This window comes from Puma concolor, chromosome D1 (genome assembly GCF_028749965.1).
Source record: "Puma concolor isolate L17-30 chromosome D1, mPumCon1.1.hap2, whole genome shotgun sequence".
Taxonomy (NCBI): Eukaryota; Metazoa; Chordata; class Mammalia; order Carnivora; family Felidae; genus Puma; species Puma concolor.
In genome coordinates, this window is record NC_141676.1 from 70062981 (window position 1) to 70086698 (window position 23718).

The following is a 23718-nucleotide window of genomic DNA, read 5'->3' on the forward strand; positions in this document are numbered from 1 at the left end:
TTCTTTTCTTTGCGAAATGCTCGTTTCATGAGTAGTGGCTCAGAAAAAATCTTTCCTGATAAAACACATTGGTGTCCCATTTCCTTTCTGGATAATCAGGTATAGGAATGGAGAGTGCCTGAAATACCCCCAGGTAGTACTTTTTTTTTAATGTTTATATATTATTTGTCAGAGTGAGAGAGAGAGCATGAGCAGGGGGGCAGGCAGGCAGAGAGTGAGAGAGAGAGAGAGCGCGCGCTACAGTCTGAAGCAAGCTCCAACCTCTGTGCTATCAGCACAGAACCCCATGTGGGGCTCGAAGTCACAAACCACGAGATCATGACCTGAAGTTGGACGCTTAACTGACTGAGTCACCCATGCACCCCCCCCACAGGTAGTACTTTTTGAGGGCTTGGGATTTCTGAAGATGTCCTGCCCTAATACTAGCATACTCTGCTGGATTTCCAGGACTCTGTTTTTCAGTTGCAGGAGGCTTTTGTTTTGTTTTGGTTCCTTTTCAAATTTGCTTGCATTTTTTCTTTTTTTTCCCCAAGTGTTGGGTACTTTCCTCATTACATCAGTCTTGTGAAAATTATCTCCTTAATACATTTAAGTAAAGCTGCTTTATAATCTTTCTGAGGATAATTCATTTTTCTGGGGTTCTAAGTCTTCTATTAGCTGTATATATGATTTTCCCACAGTGTGGACTGTTTCCATGTGGATTATTGTGAAGCATGAATTTATTTTCATTGGGGAGCTGTTTTCCCCTCAAGGAGTTCCACACAGCATGGCTCGTGGGAGTGTCCCTATAGAGCAGTTTTACTTTTCCTTCTTTTAACTAAAAAAATTTTTTTGGGGGGCGCCTGGGTGGCTTGGTCGGTTAAGCGTCCGACTTCGGCTCAGGTCATGATCTCGCGGTCCATGAGTTCGAGCCCTGCATCGGGCTCTGTGCTGACAGCTCAGAGCCTGGAGCCTGTTTCAGATTCTGTGTCTCCCTCCCTCTCTGCCCCTCCCCTGTTCATGCTCAGTCTCTCTCTGTCTCAAAAATAAACGTTAAAAAAATTTTTTTTAATTTATTTATTTTTGAGAGAGAGAGAAAAAGAGGGGCAGAGAAAGGGAGAGAGAAAGACTCCCAGACTCTGTGCCCTCAGTGCTGACCCTGACATGGGGCTCAACCCCACAAACCATGAGATCATGACCTGAGCAGAAACCAAGAGTTGGATGCTCAAACGACTGAGCCACCCAGGTACCTCTACTTTTCCTTCTGCCAGGTTCCCCAGCTGTATCACTGGCAGGGGAAAATATTTTGTACTCAGCTCTTAACCTTGTGTATGTTATAAATGTGGACTCCAAATCACATATGGTGAAGGCTTAAGGTTTTGGTTTCTTCCAAACATTCTTCCCCCTCACAAGCACCTTGTCGTTTGTCAGGCTTGCTGAGCACAGCCTGTTTCTTCTTCACTGAGAGCGTCAGCCACTGAAGGCTCCCAGTCTTCTGCAGGACTGTCGGTGCCAACATACTGCCTGGTACGGGTCTCAGCACTTGACCCTGCTGTGTGGGTGTGGGGCTCCATCTCTGAGCCTGAATGATGAGAAGGGAAGAGCCATGCAAATGGAAGCATATTCATGACTGGGGAAGGAAGCATGAAGGCTCTGCATGCGGCTCTAACAAAATGACATGTGGAAGGAACAGCAAGGCAAGTGTGAGTGGAGCTGAGATGGTGGCAGGTGAGGCCATCAAAGGCTTCTTTCCAGCTCCAAGAGCACAGTACAGGGGGGCTAGATGTCAGAACTGGTGGGGTAATCTCAAGGCAGTTTAGTGATTTTTTTTCTTCTTGGGCAAGTTTCTGTTTCTCATTTTTGTATTAAGAAATGCCACACAAAGAGATGTTCAGTTATGCAAGGGGATGATGCTCCCCAATGAACCATGACTCCTGGTATTTTTGTCCTGTGTTATCTCCTCCCTTAACATCTGGTATGGATCTACAATTTGCTTTAAGTAGTGGAATGTGGTAGAAATTTTATTGTGCCAGTCCCGCTATGGTGTGGCCTCAGGTATCAAGTGTAGGATCGTGTGTGAGAGAGAGAGGGACTGAGAGAGAGAAGACAAAGACAGAAAGAGAGAGAGACTGAAAGAGAGAACCAGAGGCAGAAAGCTGAAGAGACTCAAAAAGAAAATTTTCTTGAACTAAAAAGCACAAATTTTTTTTAAGTCAAGGGGCATCTGGGTGGCTCAGTCGGTTAAGCGTCCGACTTCGGCTCAGGTCATGATCTCACAGTCCATGAGTTCAAGCCCCATGTTGGGCTCTGTGCTGATAGCTCAGAGCCTGGAGCCTGCTTCAGATTCTGTGTCTCCCTCTCTGCCCCTCTCCTGCTTGCATTCTGTTTCTCTCTTTCTCAAAAATCAATAAACATAAAAAAAAGGTTTGTTGTTGTTACTGTTTTTTTAAACTCTCATTTGTTTTCTTTATCACTCCTCTCAACAGCTTAGAAACCTCTAGTTTAGAGTTGGGAGCTACAGAGAAAGGGGGTGGTTTCCCTCCCAAGCCCGTCAAAAGGCTGACGCGGCTGCTGACCACAAACTCTGTCCAAGCATCAGATGGGGCCAGGGCTACAGGTGCAAACTTAAAACAGACCATTCCCATCCATTCTACTGTAAGTAACCAAACATGTAAGTGGAAACCACAGGGGCAAATGTGTCACTCAGGTGCAGTGTTCTGGGTCCCACCGTGTTGCAGAGAGAGCAGGGAGGATGGAATGACTAGTGTTCCCTACTGGAGTGGCAGGCTATGTCTCAGCTTTGAGCAGCCCACTGATAGATATTTACTGCTGAGATTCCTTCTACCCTGGAGGGTCCTCCTCCCCAGTGGCCAAACCCCAGGATAGTAACTGAGCTACAGTGACTCTTTAAGGCCAAAAAAACCTTAAGATACACCCCCATCAGGGGATAGGGGGTTTTCATTATCAGGATGTTTGGAAAAAGACAAGGAAGTTGAAGGCAGGAGTCAACATTTCCCAAAGTTCTTTCTTAAAATACACTGTGTTTGGTTTCAGGGCTGCTGACTCACCCCCCGTCCGGGCATCCGATCTCGGGGCTACTATATTCCCCAGAGTGCCTGGGGAGACCAGCTCATTTCCCACCTACAGTATCCACAGAAACATCTGCTTTAGCTTATTAGAGAGTCAAAACAAGCAACTGTCAACTCATCACCATCTCCACTTGAGGACACATTCCTCTTGGCTGACGCACGCCCCTCCCCAGCCCCCCACCCTGACTGCCTGCATGTCTTAGACTGTGAGCTGATTCTGATGATAAATGGAAGAGCCTCTTATATCCTCGTTTATCTAACCTTCTCACACGCATAGGAAGACTTCTCTCTGGGGAATCAAGGAACAACTTCTGACTCATCAGATAAGCAGTAGGCCCTGGAAACAGGAAGCAGAAACCGGGCTCTCCAAGCCCCTTCCATTCCCTTCCCTTCCTCTGCAGGTAACTGCACTGTGGAAAGCAGTCTGGTTTTAGAGCCAGCAGACCCAGGTTCAGCCAGCAGTCCTGCCTGACACTGTGGGACCTAAGACAGGTTCCTTAGCCTCTCGGGGCCTCAGTGTCCTCTTCCATAAAATGGGAACAGTATTACCTATCCTGCCAGCCATGCAGGGATCTTATGTAGTCCAAAAGTAATACGGGGTAGGAAGCATCCTAAAAAAGAGTCTCTGATGCTTAAATTTCCTCCTATAATCACATCACCCATAATCTACTCTTGAACCTGTTCTGTGATGAGGAACTCATTCCCACAGACAGTCTAGTGCACCATGGGATAGTTCTAATTTCTTTTGAGCTGAAAACTGCCTCTTTTGGCATTCTACCAATTGGTTCCTCTCTAGGTGGGTATACAGAAACAAGTTGAGCCCTCTTCTGGAACAATTGCTTTCAGCTATCTGGAGGTGTACCTCACCCTGATACTGACAAAGCAGCCCCCAAGCCTCCTCCCCACCAGGCTAAGCCTTTGAAACCCTCCCTCACTGTCATGGTTACTGTTCTCCAAAGGCACTTCAGGTAAGTTATGACCCTTAAGTGTCTTGTCCAGAACCGAATCTGGTGTTCAGGATGGCCTGAAAGGGGGAGAATGAGCTGGGACATTCACCTCTCTTGTTCTAGACACTATGCTTCTATTAATGCACTTGACCCCCAGGTGCTCTGGTGGTTATATCTCAATAGAAACACTTCCTCTATAATCTCAGTTGTGAGCACCTAGCTTTCTGATTACCACCTCCTTTGTGGCCAGCTCATTTGATCTTTTACCTACCTCAATAATTCTTAAGCCCCATTAGGACTTACTATCCCTTGATCATGTCACTATCCCCTATTCTCCTCTGCCCCTGCCATGTCCTCATGTCCCTTCTTAGCATAGACCTCAGGACACATCATTATAATCACCCCCCTTGAATACACTCACAGTTCTCTTTTTCTCTCTTGCCTATCAAAATCCAACCTTGACTAAATCCTACTTTCTGCCTCTTCCTGTCCTGTATCCAGATAGCTGAAACTAGCCAGAGGAAAAAAAAAACACAGAAATAGGTTAAATTCATGACTAGTGATTTGTGGGGGGCCATGGGGCTGTCCAGCAAGCATCCTCACGTACCCTAGTTTGGACATTTCAGGTCATACCTTCTCTAGCCTTAAACCTCCACCACCTCTGCCCCATCCTTACTCTCTGTGGATGACCTTGTCCTCGGTTAGTGGACCTTCTATCCCCAGCCCCCACCACATCTACCCACCTACCCATGCCTGTGCCTCTCTGTCCCTGTGGATGGGCATCTGTGCGCTCATCTAAAGGTAAGCTCTTCAGGTGTGCACCAGACTCTCACCCTCTTGCTTACTTGGGAACTTTGGACCCCACCCCCCTGACCCCACACTCCATTACTAATTTCTGCTTTTCTACAGGATCATTCACATTCCATATAATTACAGTATTATTTTCTTTCATCTTAAAAAACAAAAAACACAACAATAAAATGCTTGCATCTTATCCCCTCATAGGTACCAGATGAGGAAAGTTAAAAGCTCAGGAACCTATTCAATGACATCATAGACCTAGAGGAGATGGGGTCAAGAGTCAGATCTAGTTTTCCTGCCCCCAAAGCTGCAGAGGCCAGAGCAGCTCTCTTCCCAGCCCACTGCTTTGCTCTGAGCAGCTGAGCATAGGCAAGGGAGTACTTTGCCCCAGATGCCCAGTCCAGCTCTGCCATGACCTGGGCACTCTTGGGACAGCAACAAAGGCTGGAGGTTCTCAAGTGACTAGGGGACCTGCGGGGTCTTCAGGGGTCTGCCCAGCTGCTGAAAGTCTGTCTTGACTGACTTGCCTGTCAGACTATACATGGGTGGGTGGAGAGGCTATTTCCAGAACTCCATCCCAGGACCATGCCAGCCACAGCAGGGCGTGTGGGTGGCTGTGATGGCACACAGATGGGGCAGGTGAGGGGGGCTGAAGCCACCAATATCACATACCCCAGAGCACAGATGACACCTCATAAATTCTGCAGGCCCATAGCCGTGTGACCTGCTATGGTGGTTCATTAATGCTGCCTGGTCCTCACGTACAGGTGGAAATGATGGCTGGTGTGGCAAGCTGCCTTCCCAAGCCAGTCTGTCAGAAGGGCACACTTCTTTTCTCCACCACTCACTACATCCCTGTTCATGCCAAGAGCCCAGAACAGCTCAGCAAAGGGGTTTTCTTTCTGGGACATCGGGCACTTAGGCTCTCAGTCATCAACCCTCTTCCCTCTCCCCTCTGTTCTCAAAGAGTCTCCCACGGAACAAACCCAATGGCTTTGAGTCTTCCAGATACACGGGGTCAAGTTGCAACTTTCAGAACACTCAGAAAAGCATGCATCTCCTGCCTCTTGTTTGTGCATCTGCTGAACAGTCAGATACGGTGTTGGCCTGATCCAGACCATCTCCCAAGAGTCCTTTTTCAAAAGGAATAAGCTGACCCACTTACTTGTCTGTCACAGCCTGCATGAACTCGTCCAGCAGGTCATCGTACTCCTTCCCACGCACACGCTGGTGTTTCAACCCAATGTACAGGGGGTCTCTGAGCAGCTCCTGGAGAAGACAGCATCCGTTTGTTCAACTGTCCTGGTTTAGTGGGAAGGACCAGGGAGAGGGGGCGGAGGGAGCTGGACGCTGGCTGCCCGACCTGCCTCGCCAGGTGTCATCCCTAGAAGGGTCTGGAGGCTAGGCCACTGACTGAGGTGGGACTCCTAGATGGTTCCAATGTTAGGAAACAAGGATGCTTTGACACAGAAAATCCTCTCTCAGATGTGGTCTTCCAACCCCTGGCTGCAGGTGCTCTGGTTTTTTTTAATTAAAAAAATGTTTATTTATTTTGAGAGAGGGAGAGGGAGAGAATGAGCCAGGGAGGGACAGAGCCCAAACAGGTTCTGTGCTGTAAGTGCAGAGCCGGACGTGGGGCTCAAACTCATGAACCATTAGATCTGACCTGAGCTGAAATCAAGAGTCGGACACTTAACCGACTGAGCCACCCAGGTGCCCCTGCTCTGGGTTTATTTCAAGGTTTCCCAATACTGGCACTATTGACATTTTGGCTTGGAATTCTTTGATGAGAGGGCTGATCTGCACATTGTAGAATATTTAGCAGCATCTCAGGCCTCTATCCATTAGAAGTCAGTAGCACCCCCAGTTATGACAAGAAAAAATGTCTCTAAACACTGCCAAACATCTATTTGGGGCTCTAGACAGCATCTGGATTGAGGTATTGGGTCTCGTCCAAAGTCACAGATCTGAATTCAAATTAGAAAACACTTTATTCATTCAAAAGAAATCTCACTGAATACCTACCACGTGCCTGGCACTGTGCTAGTCCCTGAGGGTACAAGGATACAATGATACAACCAGACATTTCCGCTCAAGAAAGATGTCCCCCTGCGGAATACCTCCTGTGTTAGGGGTCCCCCCATTCCACCTCTTGCAGCTCTTTCTGTCACAGCCCTCACACACTCTGGTTATCTTCTGTGTCTGCCACTGGCCAACTTCCCACCTCTTCTCTAACCCCTCACACACACACCCTACACAATCAGTGGACCCGATCATGCACATTTACTGCCGGTCTGTTACTGCTGACACTGGGCCCTCCTGGGGTCTGTAAATGAGTAAGGAGTGGTTGTTGCCTTCAAGGTGCTCACCGTCTACTGCAGGGGGCTCATGAGTAAACAAACTCTACTACAGTGAAGAGTGACACTGTTTTGGCACTAAGTCTGGCACATGGAAGCACAGGGAAGGAGTAAAGTAATTCCCACTGGGGGATAGGCGGTGACTGTCATGGGGGAAATAGTCGAGCATTAAAAGACACAGTGGGGCTCCTGGGTGGCTCAGTGGGTTCAGCATCTGGCTTCTGCTCAGGTCACGATCTCACGGTTTGTGGGTTCAAGCCCCACATCAGGCTCGCTGCTGTCAGTGCAGGGCCTGCTTCACATCCTCCGTCCCCCTCTTTCTCTCTCTGCCCCTTTACCACTCACGTGCTTGCACACTCTCTCAAAAAACAAAACAAAGATGGGCAGATTTTGACAGGCTGGGCTCTCCAGGTGGAGTCAGCATAGGGAAGGGCTGGGGGCTGGAGGCAGAAGGAGGGAAAAGTGCCTGGTATATTCAGGAAACAGTAAGTGATTCTGTGTGTGAGCGTCTCCAGAAGTTTTGTGTCTGCAGCACCAAAACTATGAGCTCCTTGAGGATAAGCATCATGTTACGCTCATCTCTGCATTGTAGGATGCAGAGATAAGGACCCCACAGTCCTGACCTCAAATGGAAGCTCCCCCCCACCCCGCCCCAAATCTGACCCCCATCACAGACTAGCCGTGACCTTGGGCAAATCACAGGACCCCTTGGACCTGTCTTCTCATTTGTCAAAAGGGAATGAGACGCCAGCTGGAAAGTGTGCTTATGATGATTAAAAGAAATAATGTCTGTGAGAGAGCTTTGTGAGTTTTAACATACGCCATAAAGTGATGACAGCAGCTTTAACTTTCACAGCGCTTCGTATGTGCCACATGCTAAGGAACATTCTAAGTATGCAATTCTCCCCTAAGAGGTGGGACATCCACAGAGGTGTGTGGCTCAGAACTCCCTTAAGAGAACCTGCTGAGGAAGAGGAGTTGAGTGGACAGCCTTCAGCTGCCATGCTGTCTCTGGGCTGCTCCCAGCCATGGCCACGCACAGCAGATGCCTGGCCAATGCTGGGCCAACCCTCTGTGCAGGCAACCCGGGCTTGGGTTTTCCATCAACCTTCCTGAGGCTTTCCCAGGACCACACTGCAGACTGGGATCTTCTTAATTAATTCATAGAGACAGAGTGCAAGTGAGGGAGGGGCAGAGAGAGAGGGAGACACAGAATCCGAAGCAGGCTCCAGGCTCTGAGCTGTCAGCACAGAGCCTGATGTGGGGCTCAAACTCACAAACCATGAGATCATGACCTGAGCCAAAGTCAGACACACACCCGGGCTGGGGTCTTCTGACTGAGGTCTCCTTCCTTCCTTCTCTCCTTTCAAGGGGGTCAGATCTACACTGTAGCCTGAAGGCCCCACCCACTCACCAGCTGCTCCTGCTTCCCCCTTTATTCTTCCTGGGTGTTCCCCAACAAACCTTTCACACCTCTGTTTCTCAGAGGATCGGGTGCACAGACCTCAGGCTGGTAAGTGGAAGAGTCAGGACTCAAACTCAGGCTGCCTGGCTCCAGAGCCCACGGTCCTCCCCACAGAGCCACAAAGCTCGGGCAGCTCTTTTGCACATCCACCAGAATGGAGTTATTTTTGTTAAAGACACTGCTCTAGACCCATACTGTCTTGAGAGTGCTACAGACGTGGTTATGCAAAAGTGTAGGGGACAGACAAGACTAGGCAGGAAGTATCTGCCTTCCTAAACCCTCAACCCCGATCCCAAGTGCACACAACCCAAGGTAGGTGTAGAGCTTTCTGCAAAGCACCACAGTCTACATTTAGCAAGAGGGTCAGCCCTATCCTTCGACTCTCACTCTCTTCACCTCCAGATTATACCTCCCTGAGACAGTTTAGGATTCTGCCCTGGCAGGCATGTGTGTTTATTAGACTAAAGGATGACGGTGGGCATTCAGGTGCCCACCCTTCACGTGCCACCTTCAAGGTGACCCTGAAAAAGCCACTTAGGGGCAGGAAACATCCAGCCAAGGGCACACCATAAAGTAAATGTTGTGAGGACTTGATGGAAAGCTAGACAGTCATTAAAGTTAGTGGTTTTTAAAACTGTGCAGCCACCTGGACAAATGTGGTTATTTAATGAGGTTATTTAAACCTTTTTTTTAATGTTTATTTTTGAAGGAGAGAGATAGAGCATGAGCGGGGAAGGGGCAGAGAGAAGGGGAGACAGAGAATTTGAAGCAGGCTCCAGGCTCTGAGCTATTAGCACAGAACCCAACACGGGGCTGGAACCTTCGAATCGTGAGATCATGACCTGAGCCGAAATCAAACACTCAACTGACTAAGCCACCCGGGCACCCTGTGTATGAGATTATTTTAAGTGAAAAGAGCAGGATATAAAAGGGCACAGATGTAATTTCAGCTATCCGAAACACATATACACACACGCACACACACAGCCCTGAAGGGCATACACATATAGAAACAGTATAATTCTCAGCATCTGCAGAAAAGACTCACAGTTTTAGTTCTTATACAGACTTAAAGGGTCCAGCAGTGAGTTACAATCTGTAACGTTGCCAAAGTGAAGATTTGAATCACTGGTACTATCAGGCAGCGAAAAGTGAGTTTCTCAGTGCTGTGTGTGTGGTTTGTGGGGCAAGGCAAATTCTCCAGAGGTACTGAATAATTTTAGGATTTTCCAAAACTTTCTCAGTATATCTATGTTTAGAATCAAAGGTCAACCAAAACGAGGTACTACTGAGACATAAGAGTGACTACGAAAGCTTTAGAAGAGTCTTTATATTTTGCTTTTATATTAAAATGTTTTATGCCTGAAATACTTCCTAAGCACACACAAAAAATTGGAAATAAAGTTTCTATATGGAGATAATACTGAAATATAAATACTGAAAATATTTGTATAGAACTTTCAAGTAATTTACTACTGAATCAAAAGTAATTCGATCCTCTGTCTTACCTATTCTCATCCCCATTTCACAGATGAGGAAGGTGGACAGTTTACGGAAATTGCCCAAACGCACACAGCCAGAAAGCAGCTAAGCCTTGCTTTGACTGGACCTCATGACTGTGTCCCTTCTCCCCAATATTCCATGTAGGAGGGGAACAGCTGACCTGGGGGTGGCTTGTCCTCTGCCTGGTCCTCTGGAGGAACTCAGCAGTGGCTGGGAAGGTCAGGCTATCATCCTGCAGGTGAGGCCGGGGAGCAGTGATGGAGTCCCCATCACTAGCCAGCTGGATCTCCTTTGGCAGGAGGGGGAATGGCTTCTCCAAAACAGCACAGGGTGGAGCACTCACTCTGTCCTGGCACACCATGAAACAAGAAGTCCATATTCTGCCCTCTGTCCCACTGAGTAACTTACCTGTAACAGTGGCTGCCAGCAAGGCGTGGGGCTGTAACTGACCTGGACTCTCTCCTTGCACCTCTCCTCTATCCTTCACTTCCTTACATACGTGTTTAGAAGTTTTCAGTAGGTAGTATTGCCAGAAAAAATACAGAACGCCTACTTCAACTTGAATTTCAGCTAGGCAATAATTTTTTCTTTTAGCCTAAATATATCCCAAGTGTTGCAAGGAACATACATGGAACACAGGCCAAAATATGATTAGCTATTTACCTGAAATTTAAATTGAATTGGCATCGTATATTTTTCTTTGCTAAATCTGGTAACCCCAGCAAGAGGGGCAGAAGGGATCTTGAAGCTGGGAGGCAGTGTGCTGCATGCAGAGCAAAGGGCACTGCCGGGCTGGGTGGTACTGGTCAGGGTGCTCCCTCTGAGCGCCCTCAGTCTGGTCTGGCTTTGGCATTAGACCAGGGTTTGAATTTAGGCTCTGCCACTTAGGTCTATGACTTTGGGGGTTTCTTGGAGACAAAATGTCATGGAAAACAAAATGGGTTTCCTCCTCTTCACTTGCCATATCTCTGAGTACTGGATTAAAGCTGGAAGAGAGATGAACTTCCTGGCCTGGAAAAATATGTATCTTAAGTAGCAACAGGCACGCTAAGAGGTTACCCAGAGAACATCTGGGGGTCTGGGGAGGTCATGGGATTGGGTTCATGCGTGGACACAGCACACCCCCCCTCTCAGGATGGCAGTTATGCCTACCACATGTGTCCCTGGTTGCTCGGTCAAACCACGGGTAAGCTACAAAGATCCCAGGAGGGGCACCCTCAGTGATCACATGCACACAGGGAGTGAGTGCCTCTGATGGCACCACATGGTGAATGCTGGCTGTTCATCAGCCTCAGCAACGATGCTCTCGAGAGGCAGAAGCAGGCCTTCAACACCCAGCTCTGTTGGCAAACCCATGCTTCCTCAGCAGTCCAGTAACACACCCAAGGCTGTTTGCCCAGCTCTGTTGACAGTCTGTTCCCATGTGTCCCCAAGGAGCTCTCCACCCATTAGAATCCATCGAGGCTCAAGACTCCTAAGGCTCAGAGGCCATTTTAGAGCCAAGCCCCCCCCCCACCCCCCCACCCCCGGGTTGCCCTGCAGGACCTGCTGTGTAGAGTGACAAGAGCACTAGGCTCAGAATCAAACCCGGGGAAAGCCACTTCTGCTCGGAGGCCCCTCTTCCTGGGTGGAACAAGGGGTTTGAAGGACAAGTACACTTGGCCCGTGAACAACACAGATTTGGACTGTGCAGGCCCACTTACATAGGGATTTTTTTTTCGATACAGTACAGTGCCATACATGTATTTTCTCTTGTGATTTTTAAAAATTTTTTAAATGCTTATTCATTTTTTGAGAGCGCGTGCACGCTCAAGAGTGGGGTAGGGGCAGAGAGAGAGGGAGACACAGAATCTGAAGTAGGTTCCAGGCTCCGAGCTGTCAGCACAAAGCTCGACGCGGGGCTCAAACCCATGAACCACGAGATGATGACCTGAGCTGAAGTCGGACCCTTAATGGACTGAGCCACACAAGGAGCCCCTCTCTTGTGATTTTCTTAATATTCTTTTCTTTTCTCTAGCTTACTTCATTGTAAGGATACAGTATCTAACACATACAACATACAAAGTATGTGTTAATCGACTATGTTATTGGTAAGGCTTCCTGTGGATAGTAGACTAGTAAGTTTTGGGGGACTCAAAAGTTATATATGGATTTTCAACTGCATGGGGGTTAGCACCCCTCACTCCTGGGTTATTTAAGGGGCAGTTATCATTCCAGTCCCTTCTAATGTGGACAGTGCATGATGCCGTCTGGCCTTGCATGTGTAGGAAATAAAACGTACAAACCGGTCCACACACAGCCTTGACAGAGGCCCAGAGCAGGTGGGCCTATCTGGGAGGGGCTCCCTGGCTTTGTCCCTTTAGAAGTTAAGCATGGGATGTCCCCTTTTCATGGGATCACTGCCCACCATATTTATCTTTCCAAACCTCCTTGGGGGCGGCAGGTAAAAGTGACTCAGTTTCAGGGCTGCAGGCAGCAGATGTTTTCCTTCAACAGGAAACATGGAGGGGTGTTTTCCTTGACTCTGATTAAAGCTCCTGTTGCCTCAGGGGTTTTCACAGAGCTGCACACACAGATGGTGTCATCATCCTGACCCTACAGCCCCCCACAACAGCACCCTCCCTGCACTGACATGTGAGATGAAAGGTGCAAGATTAAGCCTCTCTCCCGTTGCTCTGGCTTGCTGTGTGTGTGTGTGTGTGTGTGTGTGTGTGTGTGTGTGTGTGTGTGGCGGGGGGCGGGGGCTTGCTCTGGGGGTGGGTTCGGGGAGATATGCCCCAAGACTTCTGGGCCGGGGGTGGGAATCTTGCAAATTGACTCCTTTTTTTTAAAAAGAACTGTAGTGTGGGACATCATATAGTGAATGCATCTGGAAAGAGTGAAACCACTGTTTTCCTGATATGGGCCGCTTTGTAACTTTGGATTTTTGTGTCTTGAATTTTGTGAGGAGGGTCTGGTGGGAGCTTGCCTTTCTCTGGAGCAAGAGGACCCTGCAGATAACATCAGCACACCTACGCCTGAGTGTCCACAGGACTCTGACTGGTTGAAACACCTGCTTCCCAGTCTTCATTACCTAGTCTATAACATGAATGCCTGACCCCTTGAAGAAGAGTGCCACAGTGGACAAGGCAACTCTGGAATCAGAGATACCCAGGTTCAAATCCCAGCTCTGACACTCAGTGCTGTGGTACCTGAGGTAAGTAGTTAACATGTTTCAGTCTCAGTTTCTTTATCTATAAAATGGGGGAGGACAATATCTCATACAGCTGCTGTCAGAATTAAATGAGATTGAAATCTATAAAATATGTTAAAATCTATAAAGGCTATGAAAATCTATAAAGCCCTGGCACATTGCAGATACTGGTACTGGTCTAACTGCACGGGGTGGGAACTGCTTTCTCTCACCTCATGCTGTGGGGGCAGCGCCTCCTCTCACCTTGTGTTTTCCCCTCTCAGCGGGGGATACATACTCTGGTCCTTCCTGACAGGAGTAGGCAGACCCAGGGGAAGCTCTCTCACTTCCACACTCAGAGGGAGAAGTGATTCAGAGTCCTAAAGCCTCAGGGGGAGAAGCAGACACTTGGTGGAGATGTAACACATTAGCCATTAAAATGATCAATTAGGTGGCAGTATTGAAACACTGACAAGTAGAATATTCCACCCACGCCTGGCTCTCATTTATCTTCCTCATGCCTAGCCAAGGCCTGACACCTACTCAACATTCAATAAACTCTTGCTAAGTAAGTAGAGAGAGAGTGTTCATGAAATACCATTCATTGAAAAAATCAGAACAAAATTATAGGCACATTACTCCATCTATGTTTATGCATAGACAGATACTGGAAAGAAACATAGACGTAGCATTGTGGGAGAAATGTCATTTCTGTTTTAAGATTTTGAATAATGTGTTCAAGTGACCTTAGTAATAAAAATTCTAAAAATCAAGAAATGACCTTTGCTTACAAAGCAGCAGGAAGCCAGGCAGGCAGCTGTGGTATGGGAAGAGGAGGGCAGATACAGATTAGGATCCCTGCCTTGTCACTCCTAGCAGATCTTTGTGGGCAAATTAATTTCTCTGGGTTGTCAAGCTTAAACAGGGTGGTCTGTGAAAAGCTGCCTGGCCATGATTTACTCATAGTTTCCTGCCATCTCTTCTGGTGGGTTTATTACAAGCTGGGGCTCTAGATTTTAGCACATCATTGCAAGGGTGTTGGACTTTTAATGACACAGGACTTTATGCATGTGCTACAGGCGACTGACACCCTTCCAGGGGATACAGAGGTCTTAGGATCAGATTCAATGCTGCTTGGAGCAGGTTCTTAGGAGACAGTGAGTAAAGGTCTCAATTAAATCCAGTTGGAGTGGCATCTGGGTGGTTCAGTCAGTTTAAACGTCTGACTTCAGCTCAGGTCATGATCTTGTGGTCTGTGTGTTTGAGCCCCACGTCGGGCTCTGCGCTGACAGCCCAGAGCCTGGAACCTGCTTCGGATTCTGTGTCTCCCTCTCTCTCTGCCCCTCCCCTGCTCGTGTTCTGTGTCTCTCTGCCTCAAAAAATAAACATTAAAAAAATTTAAATCCAGTGGGAACACAGCAGGAAGTATTGGATGGGAAGAACAATTAAAACTTTGCTACGCTTGGGGCACCTGGGTGGCTTGGTTGGTTGAGCATCCGACATGGGCTCAGGTCATGATCTCGTGGTTTGTGGGTTCTGGCCCCACATCGGGCTCTGTGCAGACAGCTCAGAGCTCAGAGCCTGGAGCCTACTTCCGATTCTGTGTTTCCCTCTCTCTCTGCCCCTCCCCGACATGCACTCTGTCTCTCTCTCCCTCTCAAAAATAAAGAAAACTAATAAAATTTTTTTTTTTTAAAGTTCGCTACACTCATCCATGCCTGCATGATTCCATGCATGTTGAGACCAAAGGACAATTTCAGCAAAACCCAGGCACCTGGTCTAGGAAAGAGAACCACACACAGCATACAGCAGACCTTGAGGACTGGTCTTATGGAGCAACTCTAAGGCTTGTGTCTCCATCCTGCCTCCTGTCTCCGAGGCTGGAGGGGAGGCATGTGGAGAAGAGCTTTAGAGGTAGAACACTCAAAAACATTCTGGTTCAGTTCCTCATTGTACCAGAATGGGTGCAGGGACTCACCTGGCTGTCAGTGATGCAGGACCAGGGTCCTTGCTTCCCACTTCCCTTGTCCTCCTTCACCTCCCACGCCCCACGATTTCCCAGCTCTTAGCAAGGTCTGCCTAGCTGTCCTCTCCTTTGATTCCATCTGTGGATGAAGCCCAAATAAGCATCATTCCTTGCTAGGAGGTACAAGTGCTCATTCATGTTTAGAAATGGGGGTAGGGATGCCTGAGTGGCTCAGTTGGTTAAGTGTCTGACTCTTGATGTTGGCTCAGGTCATGGGATCAAGCCCTATATAGGGCTCTACACTGAGCACAGAGCCTGCTTGGGATTCTCTCGCTCTGTCCCTCCCTCCCTCCCTCTCTCAAAATAAATAAGTAAACATTAAAAAATAAAAAAGCAATGGGGATGTACAGTGTACAGGGAGGAGGAAGGCCATGCAAAGACTCGTGACAAGTATCTTGAGAAAGATCACTGCACAATCCAAGTAAGTATAACGTTTTTGTTTTTGTTTTTTTGTTTTTTTTCAACGTTTATTTATTTTTGGGACAGAGAGAGACAGAGCATGAATGGGCGAGGGGGCAGAGAAAGAGGGAGACACAGAATCGGAAACAGGCTCCAGGCTCTGAGCCATCAGCCCAGAGCCCGACGCGGGGCTCAAACTCACGGACCGCGAGATCGTGACCTGGCTGAAGTCAGACGCCCAACCGACTGCGCCACCCAGGCGCCCCAAGTATAACGTTTTTGACAGTATGAATCAAGAACCTAAAAAATCACCACTCCCCTTGCCTCAATATTTCCATTTCTAGGAAATTATCCTGACTATATAATCACACCTGGAAACAAAAACTGATCTACAAAAATGGGCTCAGAGTAAATTTATATTTGCAAAAAAACTAGAAGCAACCTGGGTGTCCATCTGTGGAAGGTTTCCGTTTCAAAATTTAATATAAACCCAATTTTGTTTTTATAAATGCTTTGGTGGGGAAAAGCCTGGAAGGAAATACACCAAAACATAAACCATGATTAGTACTGGTTGTGCAACTGATATTTTATTTTATATTTAACACTTCTGATTTTCTCAAATTTTTTCCAATTTTTTAAAATACTTATTTTTTTTTTTTTAATTTTTTTTCAACGTTTGTTTATTTTTGGGACAGGGAGAGACAGAGCATGAACGGGGGAGGGTCAGAGAGAGAGGGAGACAGAGAATCGGAAACAGGCTCCAGGCTCTGAGCCATCAGCCCAGAGCCTGACGCGGGGCTCAAACTCACGGACCGCAAGATCGTGACCTGGCTGAAGTCGGACGCTTAACCGACTGCGCCACCCAGGCGCCCCAAAAATACTTATTTATTTTTTGAAGAGCGCAAGCAAGGGAGGGGCAGAGAGAAGGGGACAGAGGATTCAAAGTGGGCTCAGCGCTGACAGGTTGACAGCAGTGAGCCTGATGGGGGGCTCGAACTCCTGAGTTGTGAGATCATGACCTGAGCCGAAGTCAGACGCTCAACTGAGCCACCCAGGCACCCTAATTTTTTCCAATTTTTAAAAGATGAATTTGCACTGATTTTAAACTCAGAGATGAAGGTCACTAAGAAGGAATTCTTGAGTAATTTTTTGTCTTCCCTGACACAGAGACCCAGAGTGGAGCCTGCAGACACGCACAAACACCACTTCCCAGGGCGGTCCCCGTGGACCCTGCCCCTCAAAGGCACCCCCCACCCCACCCCACCCCCCACCTTCTGGCCCCAGGGCTCCAGTTCAGGGTGGCGTGTTACCTCATTGTTGGTGCCGACGTCCAGCAGGACTGGGAGGCACTGCTGCGGGCTGACCCCTCCGCATGCTGTGTACAGGGCCAGCTTGCCCACGGGGATGCCCATGCCATAGCAGCCCAGATCGCCTAGGCCCAGGATGCGCTCCCCATCAGTTACCACCACGGCCTGGAAACAAAACAATCGGGAAGCGCCTCTCATGACAAAGTGCTCATCTTATCAACCCTTGCGCACGTCAGGCCTGTCAAATGGATGCCCACCTCCTCTGCTGCGGAACAAAACCGCCTGTCTGTGGAAAGGCCAAGGGATTCATTCAGCTGCAGGTAGGCTTTCTTCTTCCCGTGCCCTCCCCTTCCTGGCAGGCTGGTGAGAAACCCCACTGAGCTAACACCTTGCCCTGCTCTGAGGTTTGGGGCGGGGACTGAAGAAACAGCTGGAGGGAAATCACATCTAGTTGCTCCCCCTCAAAGAAACTAAGCAGATCTTCTCAGCTTGGGATCTGGGGGCAGGGAAGGAAGGACATAATGAACAGAGACAATGAAAAACAGGTGTTCATGCCACTGCCACCAGCCCCCGGTATAGAGGCCAATGAAGTCTCTCAGACCTGCTCCTAGGGTGTAATAAACCCACCCTGCACAAGGCAGGGCTCCTATGACAGCTGCTGGGGTCACTACTCCACATGAAACCAGGATTCTAGACATGTACTGGGATTCGTGTTCTGGGAAATATTCACTGAAGGCAACCTAGGTGCCAGACACGGTGCTGGTTCGGGACTTCCTTGCTGTTAACTAACAGATGCCGATGAAGCTGATGGTAAGTGAAATTATTATGATTATGATAGATATTCACTTATTCATTCCTTTAGCACATATTTACACAACACCCACTTCGCAGACACTATGCCAGATCCTGGGGGAAGGAGCGTCAGTTTGTGCTTTTGTAATAACAAGTATGTATGGACTCAGGCCTTCAAGAACTAAGGGGCAAAACAAGAGATGAAATATATGTATTTATAATTAACGAGTCTGGAAGGAAAGTGGGTACAGCATAAACAGCATGAGGGCAGCAGAGACAGAGAAGGGAGAGTCACTTTCTGTAGGGGAACCCTTCATGGGTGAGGGGACACATGTGCCACACCTGGCACAGGAGAAGACTGTCTGCAGGGGGTGCAGCTGGGGAGGAAGGCGCTTGATACAAGAGGAAATCAGGATCCAGGATAGAGATGGGGAGGGGGTGGGTTATGTGTGGGGAACAAGGAGATGCCGGTCCTATGAAAGCACAGAACAAAATGCCAGGCAGGAGTCAGACTGTGAAAGCCACAGGGATCCCCTCAGGGTGACAACGAACTTGTCTATAGGTCACCTCCACCTGCTATCACTCCTCTGTCTTGAAATGAGTTAAGTTTATGAGGCCACCCATCCCTCCTCTGGAGCCTGGCTTTGGCCAGGTCTTAGGACCAGCTCTGAGCTATGGAGGTCCCGGTGCCCCAAGCATGGTGCTCATGGGCACCACAGGGCTCAGTTCACTCCATGCAGGTACAACTCCAGCCCTGGGGATCAAGAGATGAAGACCCATTCTTGCCCTGGAAGAGTTTATGATCTGGTACCCAAGGGGTCCATGACAACTTATCATTTCTGTTTCTCTAGCTCTCTTAAGTGTGAGCGTGCACATGGGCTGGTGCTGCCTTTTGGTAGAAACAGGTGTAGGGATTCTTTTTTTTTTTTTTTTTTTAAAGAGAAAGAGAGGCACAGAGACAGAGAATCCCAAGGAGGCTGCACCCTCAGCATGGAGCCCGACATGGGGCTCAATCCCACGACCCTGGGATTGTGACCTGAGCCAAAATCAAGAGTCAGAAGTTCAACCGACTGAGCCACCCAGGTGCCCCAGGGATAGGGATTCTTTTTTTTTTTCAACGTTTATTTATTTTTGGGACAGAGAGAGACAGAGCGTGAACGGGGGGAGGGGCAGAGAGGGAGACACAGAATCGGAAACAGGCTCCAGGCTCCGAGCCATCAGCCCAGAGCCTGACGCAGGGCTCGAACTCCCGGACCGCGAGATCGTGACCTGGCTGAAGTCGGACGCTTAACCGACTGCGCCACCCAGGCGCCCCTGGATAGGGATTCTTAAAAACACTCCTCCTCTTCTGAAAAGGGGACTCACAGGGTCGTGGTACAAGAGACCCATGAAGATTATGATATTCCCCCTCAGACTGCTCTACTGTTTCTATGGAGAATGTTCTCAATCCACATGTCACCTGATTCTCTCCACAGCCCTGGCAGGTAGGTGAGTCTGAGACTGTTAGCCCGTTTCACAGGTGAGTAAACAGAAGTTCTAAGACCTTCATGTTTGATATGTATTTGTTACGTATCAGCCAGATGCCAGGCACTGGACTGGATGTTTGCACATTGGGTATCTTAGGGAAGTTTAGATGACTTACTAAAGTCACTTTGTGCATGTGGCAGGGCAGGATCCTAATTAGGGTTTGGGTTCCTGGTTCAGGGCTCCTTCTACCACATTTCAGTTGGCAGAAGCACCATTAAAGCACATGTGTTCTTGGTAAAGTTCTGCCCTGCCTCTTTGCCACCCTCCCCACAGCCCGCCTCTGACCTCCCCCTTGCAGCTCTCCCTGGTGAAGCCTGTGCCTTCGTATGAAGGGTGCCCACACTCTGGGAATCTCCCATCTCTCCTAATCCAAGCTGCCTTATCCTGATTCCCACTGTCTCAGAATTTCTCTCCGTTGAGGGGCAGTGAGTTAAACAGAGGAAGTCAGTGACTACTCCAGGGTGTTATCCCTACAACTCTGGGGTCTTTCAATGGCGATGAGGCTCCTGAAATGTTCAAGGGCACTCCACTGCATGCCCACCTCCTCTGAGGGCATGTCTCGCTCCATTTGTCACCCACTCTCAACCCCACTGTGAGAATGGCTGGGTTACTGCATCAGCTTCAAGCCACACTCATCTTCCTTCCAATCTCCCCTCCCAACCAATGCCAGATCAGAAGCCCATTTTCATTATGCCATTCCTAGGTTCAAAGACCTTTAGTGGCTTCTAACAGTCCAAAGAATAGAGTCCGAAACGTTTAACTCCTTAATGATCTGAACCCAATATATGTTCTGACTTATCTCCTGCTACGCATCTGCACACAAGCTCCTCCTCCAGCCAGACTGGCCTCCTCATTCCTCTCAGACATGCTCTGAACTCACCTATAATCTCCTCCCTCTCAGCCCCTATGCTCCTTCTCTTTTTCCAGCATGCAAACGCTGCCCATGACAATCTAATGTGATTTCTCCTAGCACTTCTTATAGCTACTGCACAGGTAGCCTGCTCGCCCTCTTTGTCTGTCTGCCTGCCTTCCACAAACATTGATTAAGCACCTACTGCTTGCCAATCCTTGCATAGGGTGCTACTTTAACATTTTAAAAAATGCACATTTTATCTCACCAAACAACCTAAAGGTTAATGGCAGGGGTTCTGGAGTCTGATAACCAGTATTTAAATCTAGGCTTCTTGCTCTGGAAAGCAGTGTGGAGGTTCCTCAGAAAATTAAAAATAGACCTACCCTATGACCCAGCAATAGCACTGCTAGGAATTTATCCAAGGGACACAGGAGTACTGATGCATAGGGGCACTTGTACCCCAATGTTCATAGCAGCACTCTCAACAATAGCCAAATTATGGAAAGAGCCTAAATGTCCATCAACTGATGAATGGATAAAGAAATTGTGGTTTATATACACAATGGAATACTACGTGGCAATGAGAAAAAATGAAATATGGCCTTTTGTAGCAACGTGGATGGAACTGGAGAGTGTGATGCTAAGTGAAATAAGCCATACAGAGAAAGACAGATACCATATGGTTTCACTCTTATGTGGATCCTGAGAAACTTAACAGGAACCCATGGGGGAGGGGAAGGAAAAAAAAAAAAAAAAGAGGTTAGAGTGGGAGAGAGCCAAAGCAGAAGAGACTGTTGAGAACTGAGAACAAACTAAGGGTTGATGGGGGGTGGGAGGGAGGAGAGGGTGGGTGATGGGTATTGAGGAGGGCACCTTTTGGGATGAGCACTGGGTGTTGTATGGAAACCAATTTGACAATAAATTTCATATATAAATAAAAAAAATAAAAAAAATAAATCTAGGCTTCTTGATAATGTACCATATGTAAACTTGGGTAAACAGATAATTTTTCTGAGTTTTAATTTTCCATAAAATAGGGATAATAATCATACCTCACTCATCAGATTGTTGTAAAGATGAAATGAAATAACAGTTTCATTTTCACCAGGTGCGTTGGGTAAGTGATCAATAAATGGTTGCTTCTCTTATGATTACCATGGTAGTTATTATTTGGGGCAAAGATCCCATATTAAATTTTTAATTGTTTTATTTCTTTCTAGTTCAGCATTATCACAGAAAGGCCACTCAGTAACTATCTGTTAAATGAGTGATTGAAATGGAAACCAAGCAGAGATGCAGTGGCTAATGGCTGAGAAAGTCAGCCATGCAAAACTTGTGGTTTCTGCTGTCATTTTTTATTTTTTTTAATTCAAGTTAGCTAACATACAGTGTAGTCCTGGCTTCAGAAGTAGAACCCAGTGATTCATCTCTTACGTAGGACACCTAGAGCTTATCCCAAAAAGTGTCATTCTTAATGCCCATGTACAGGTGGCTATCTGTTGGACATTGCCACCTGGATGTCCAATAGTCCTCCCAAATTCTTGAGTCCCTAACCAAATGACTCTGCTTTTCCCTTTTACTCTTCTAACCTTTCACTTCTGCTGCCTTCTTGCCCTTTGTTACCTTTATCTCCCAAGCTCAAAACTGTCTTATCTCCTTCAGCCACAGCCAATTGGTTACCAAGTTCTGCTGATTTGATTTGCTCCTTGTTTTTCCATTTGTTCCATGAACTTCACTTTCATTGCCACGTGCCTTAGGTCAGCCCATCCATCTCATCAACCACTGCAGTGGTCTCCTGACTGGTCTCTCCATTCTTGGGATTCCCCCCTATCCACTGCAGGTCTCCAAAGCACACCCAGATTTGTCACTTTCTTACTCTAAACCTCCAGGGGCTCTCGATGCCTGGAAAACAAAGCTCAAACATCTTTGACTGGCATTTAAGGCCTTCCATGGTCCAGGTCCAATCTACTCTTTGAATTTCTTCTTTATCCAAATAGAGTAATTCTAACCTTGTATAAGGTTTGTACTTTCCTGACTACATGCCATTTTACCCCCTCAATCCCTATGATCTCCCTGATCCACATCCTACCATCCTTGTGTGCTTTAAGGAGCTGTACACAAGTCACCTTCCTCCATGATGTTCTCCCCTTCCAGAAGTCATCACTCCTTCCTCTAGCTTGTCTTGAGGGCAAATAATGGGACTTGTCATCTTTGATTCTTCAGCACTGTGCTTGGTGACTGCAGTGTGATATGAACTGAATAAACAGTGGCCAATGTGACAGATCTAACATAGAAAGCAAAAGATCTGCAAAGGGCTAATTCAGACCTTTTGTGTGAATGAATGAGTTGGGAGAGGAGATACTGGATCCTATTTTTCATGACATCAGTGGAGCTGATGCCAAGGGCCACTAGTGCAGTAGAGGTCAAAAGGCTGAGAACAAATCTGAGTAGCACTGTGGAGTTTTAGAGTCCAGCAATAACTATGTGAACTACAGGATCACAGTTTCCTTGTTTGGATGGCATGTGCAACTCCTAATTCTTCTTACTTCAGATGACTAGGGGGAGGGTGGGCCACATTCTTCCTCTGTCCACGAAGCTTGGACATACAGCATTTTCTGACTTATTGTCCATGTCCCTTAGTGTAGGTGGACCCAATGGGGCCGACCTCAGACTGACCTGAGGGTCATGACTCCTTGCTTGCTGTAGCCCTGCTTTCCCTGGACTTGTAGCTATGTCATGGGCTGCCCACAGCCCTGTGTATGCATCCCTCTCCTTCCTCCTTCCCTCTCGTCCTTCCTTTTCTCCTCTTCCTCCTCCTCCTCCTCCTCCTCCTCCCCCCTCGCCACCTACTATCCACAACATAAATGATGCACAGTCTGCAGTTTCAATTCTTGGTTCCACCCTTCACAAACAACCTAACCTCTCAGCTTCCTTGTCTCTACCATAGGGATAATAATAATCCCTACCACTTACAAGTCATGAGGAGAAGTAGATGCGGTAATCTACATAAAGCACTTGGCAGAGCTGTGTGAGGTGGATATGGGGATGAGCTGCCCACATCTCCCTTTCAGGACTGAAGGAGTGATTCCCTTAGCTGTACCCTCAGCTGTCAGCCCGCTTTGAGAATTTCCTTGACTGAAGAGAGCCACCTTGCCCAAAGTCACACCCTGTTCCAAAGGGTAGCAGTCCACAACCAATGACTGGTGGATGCAGGGCTACAAAGGCCTGGCTCCTCTGCCCCAAGTTGGTTTGACTTTGAAGGACGACCCCAGCTACAGAGGCTCCTCATGGGCTCAGCTGAGTCTTCCTTGAGACCTCACCCAGCTCAGCCTCTCTCTGGGCTTTCTCCTGCTTCCTTCCCTTCTAGAGGTGTTGATCCCAAGAGCACTCCCTGATATGCTGATATCCGTCTCAGAGAATGTTTCCCAAGAAACCCACCTTCTGACATTGAGGAGGGGGTGGGCCTGTGCATTACAGGCGGGCACTTGGTGCCAGCACCTC

The 23718-nt window shown here is 47.9% G+C and overlaps 1 protein-coding gene across 3 annotated transcripts in view; it reads right to left on the reverse strand.

Moving 5' to 3' along the window:
* The window catches only part of ME3 (malic enzyme 3), a 193403-nt gene that overhangs the window by 38909 nt on the left and 130776 nt on the right, over positions 1-23718 (reverse strand). For 2 of the 3 annotated variants that reach the window (XM_086678527.1, XM_086678526.1), the window contains exons 6-7: positions 17049-17210; positions 5982-6085 (exon numbers count right to left, since the gene is read on the reverse strand). In XM_086678527.1, coding sequence (XP_086534653.1) covers positions 5982-6085; positions 17049-17210 — 266 coding nt within the window. The remainder of the gene's footprint in view (positions 1-5981; positions 6086-17048; positions 17211-23718) is intronic. The other variant, XM_086678528.1, reaches the window with a different exon arrangement.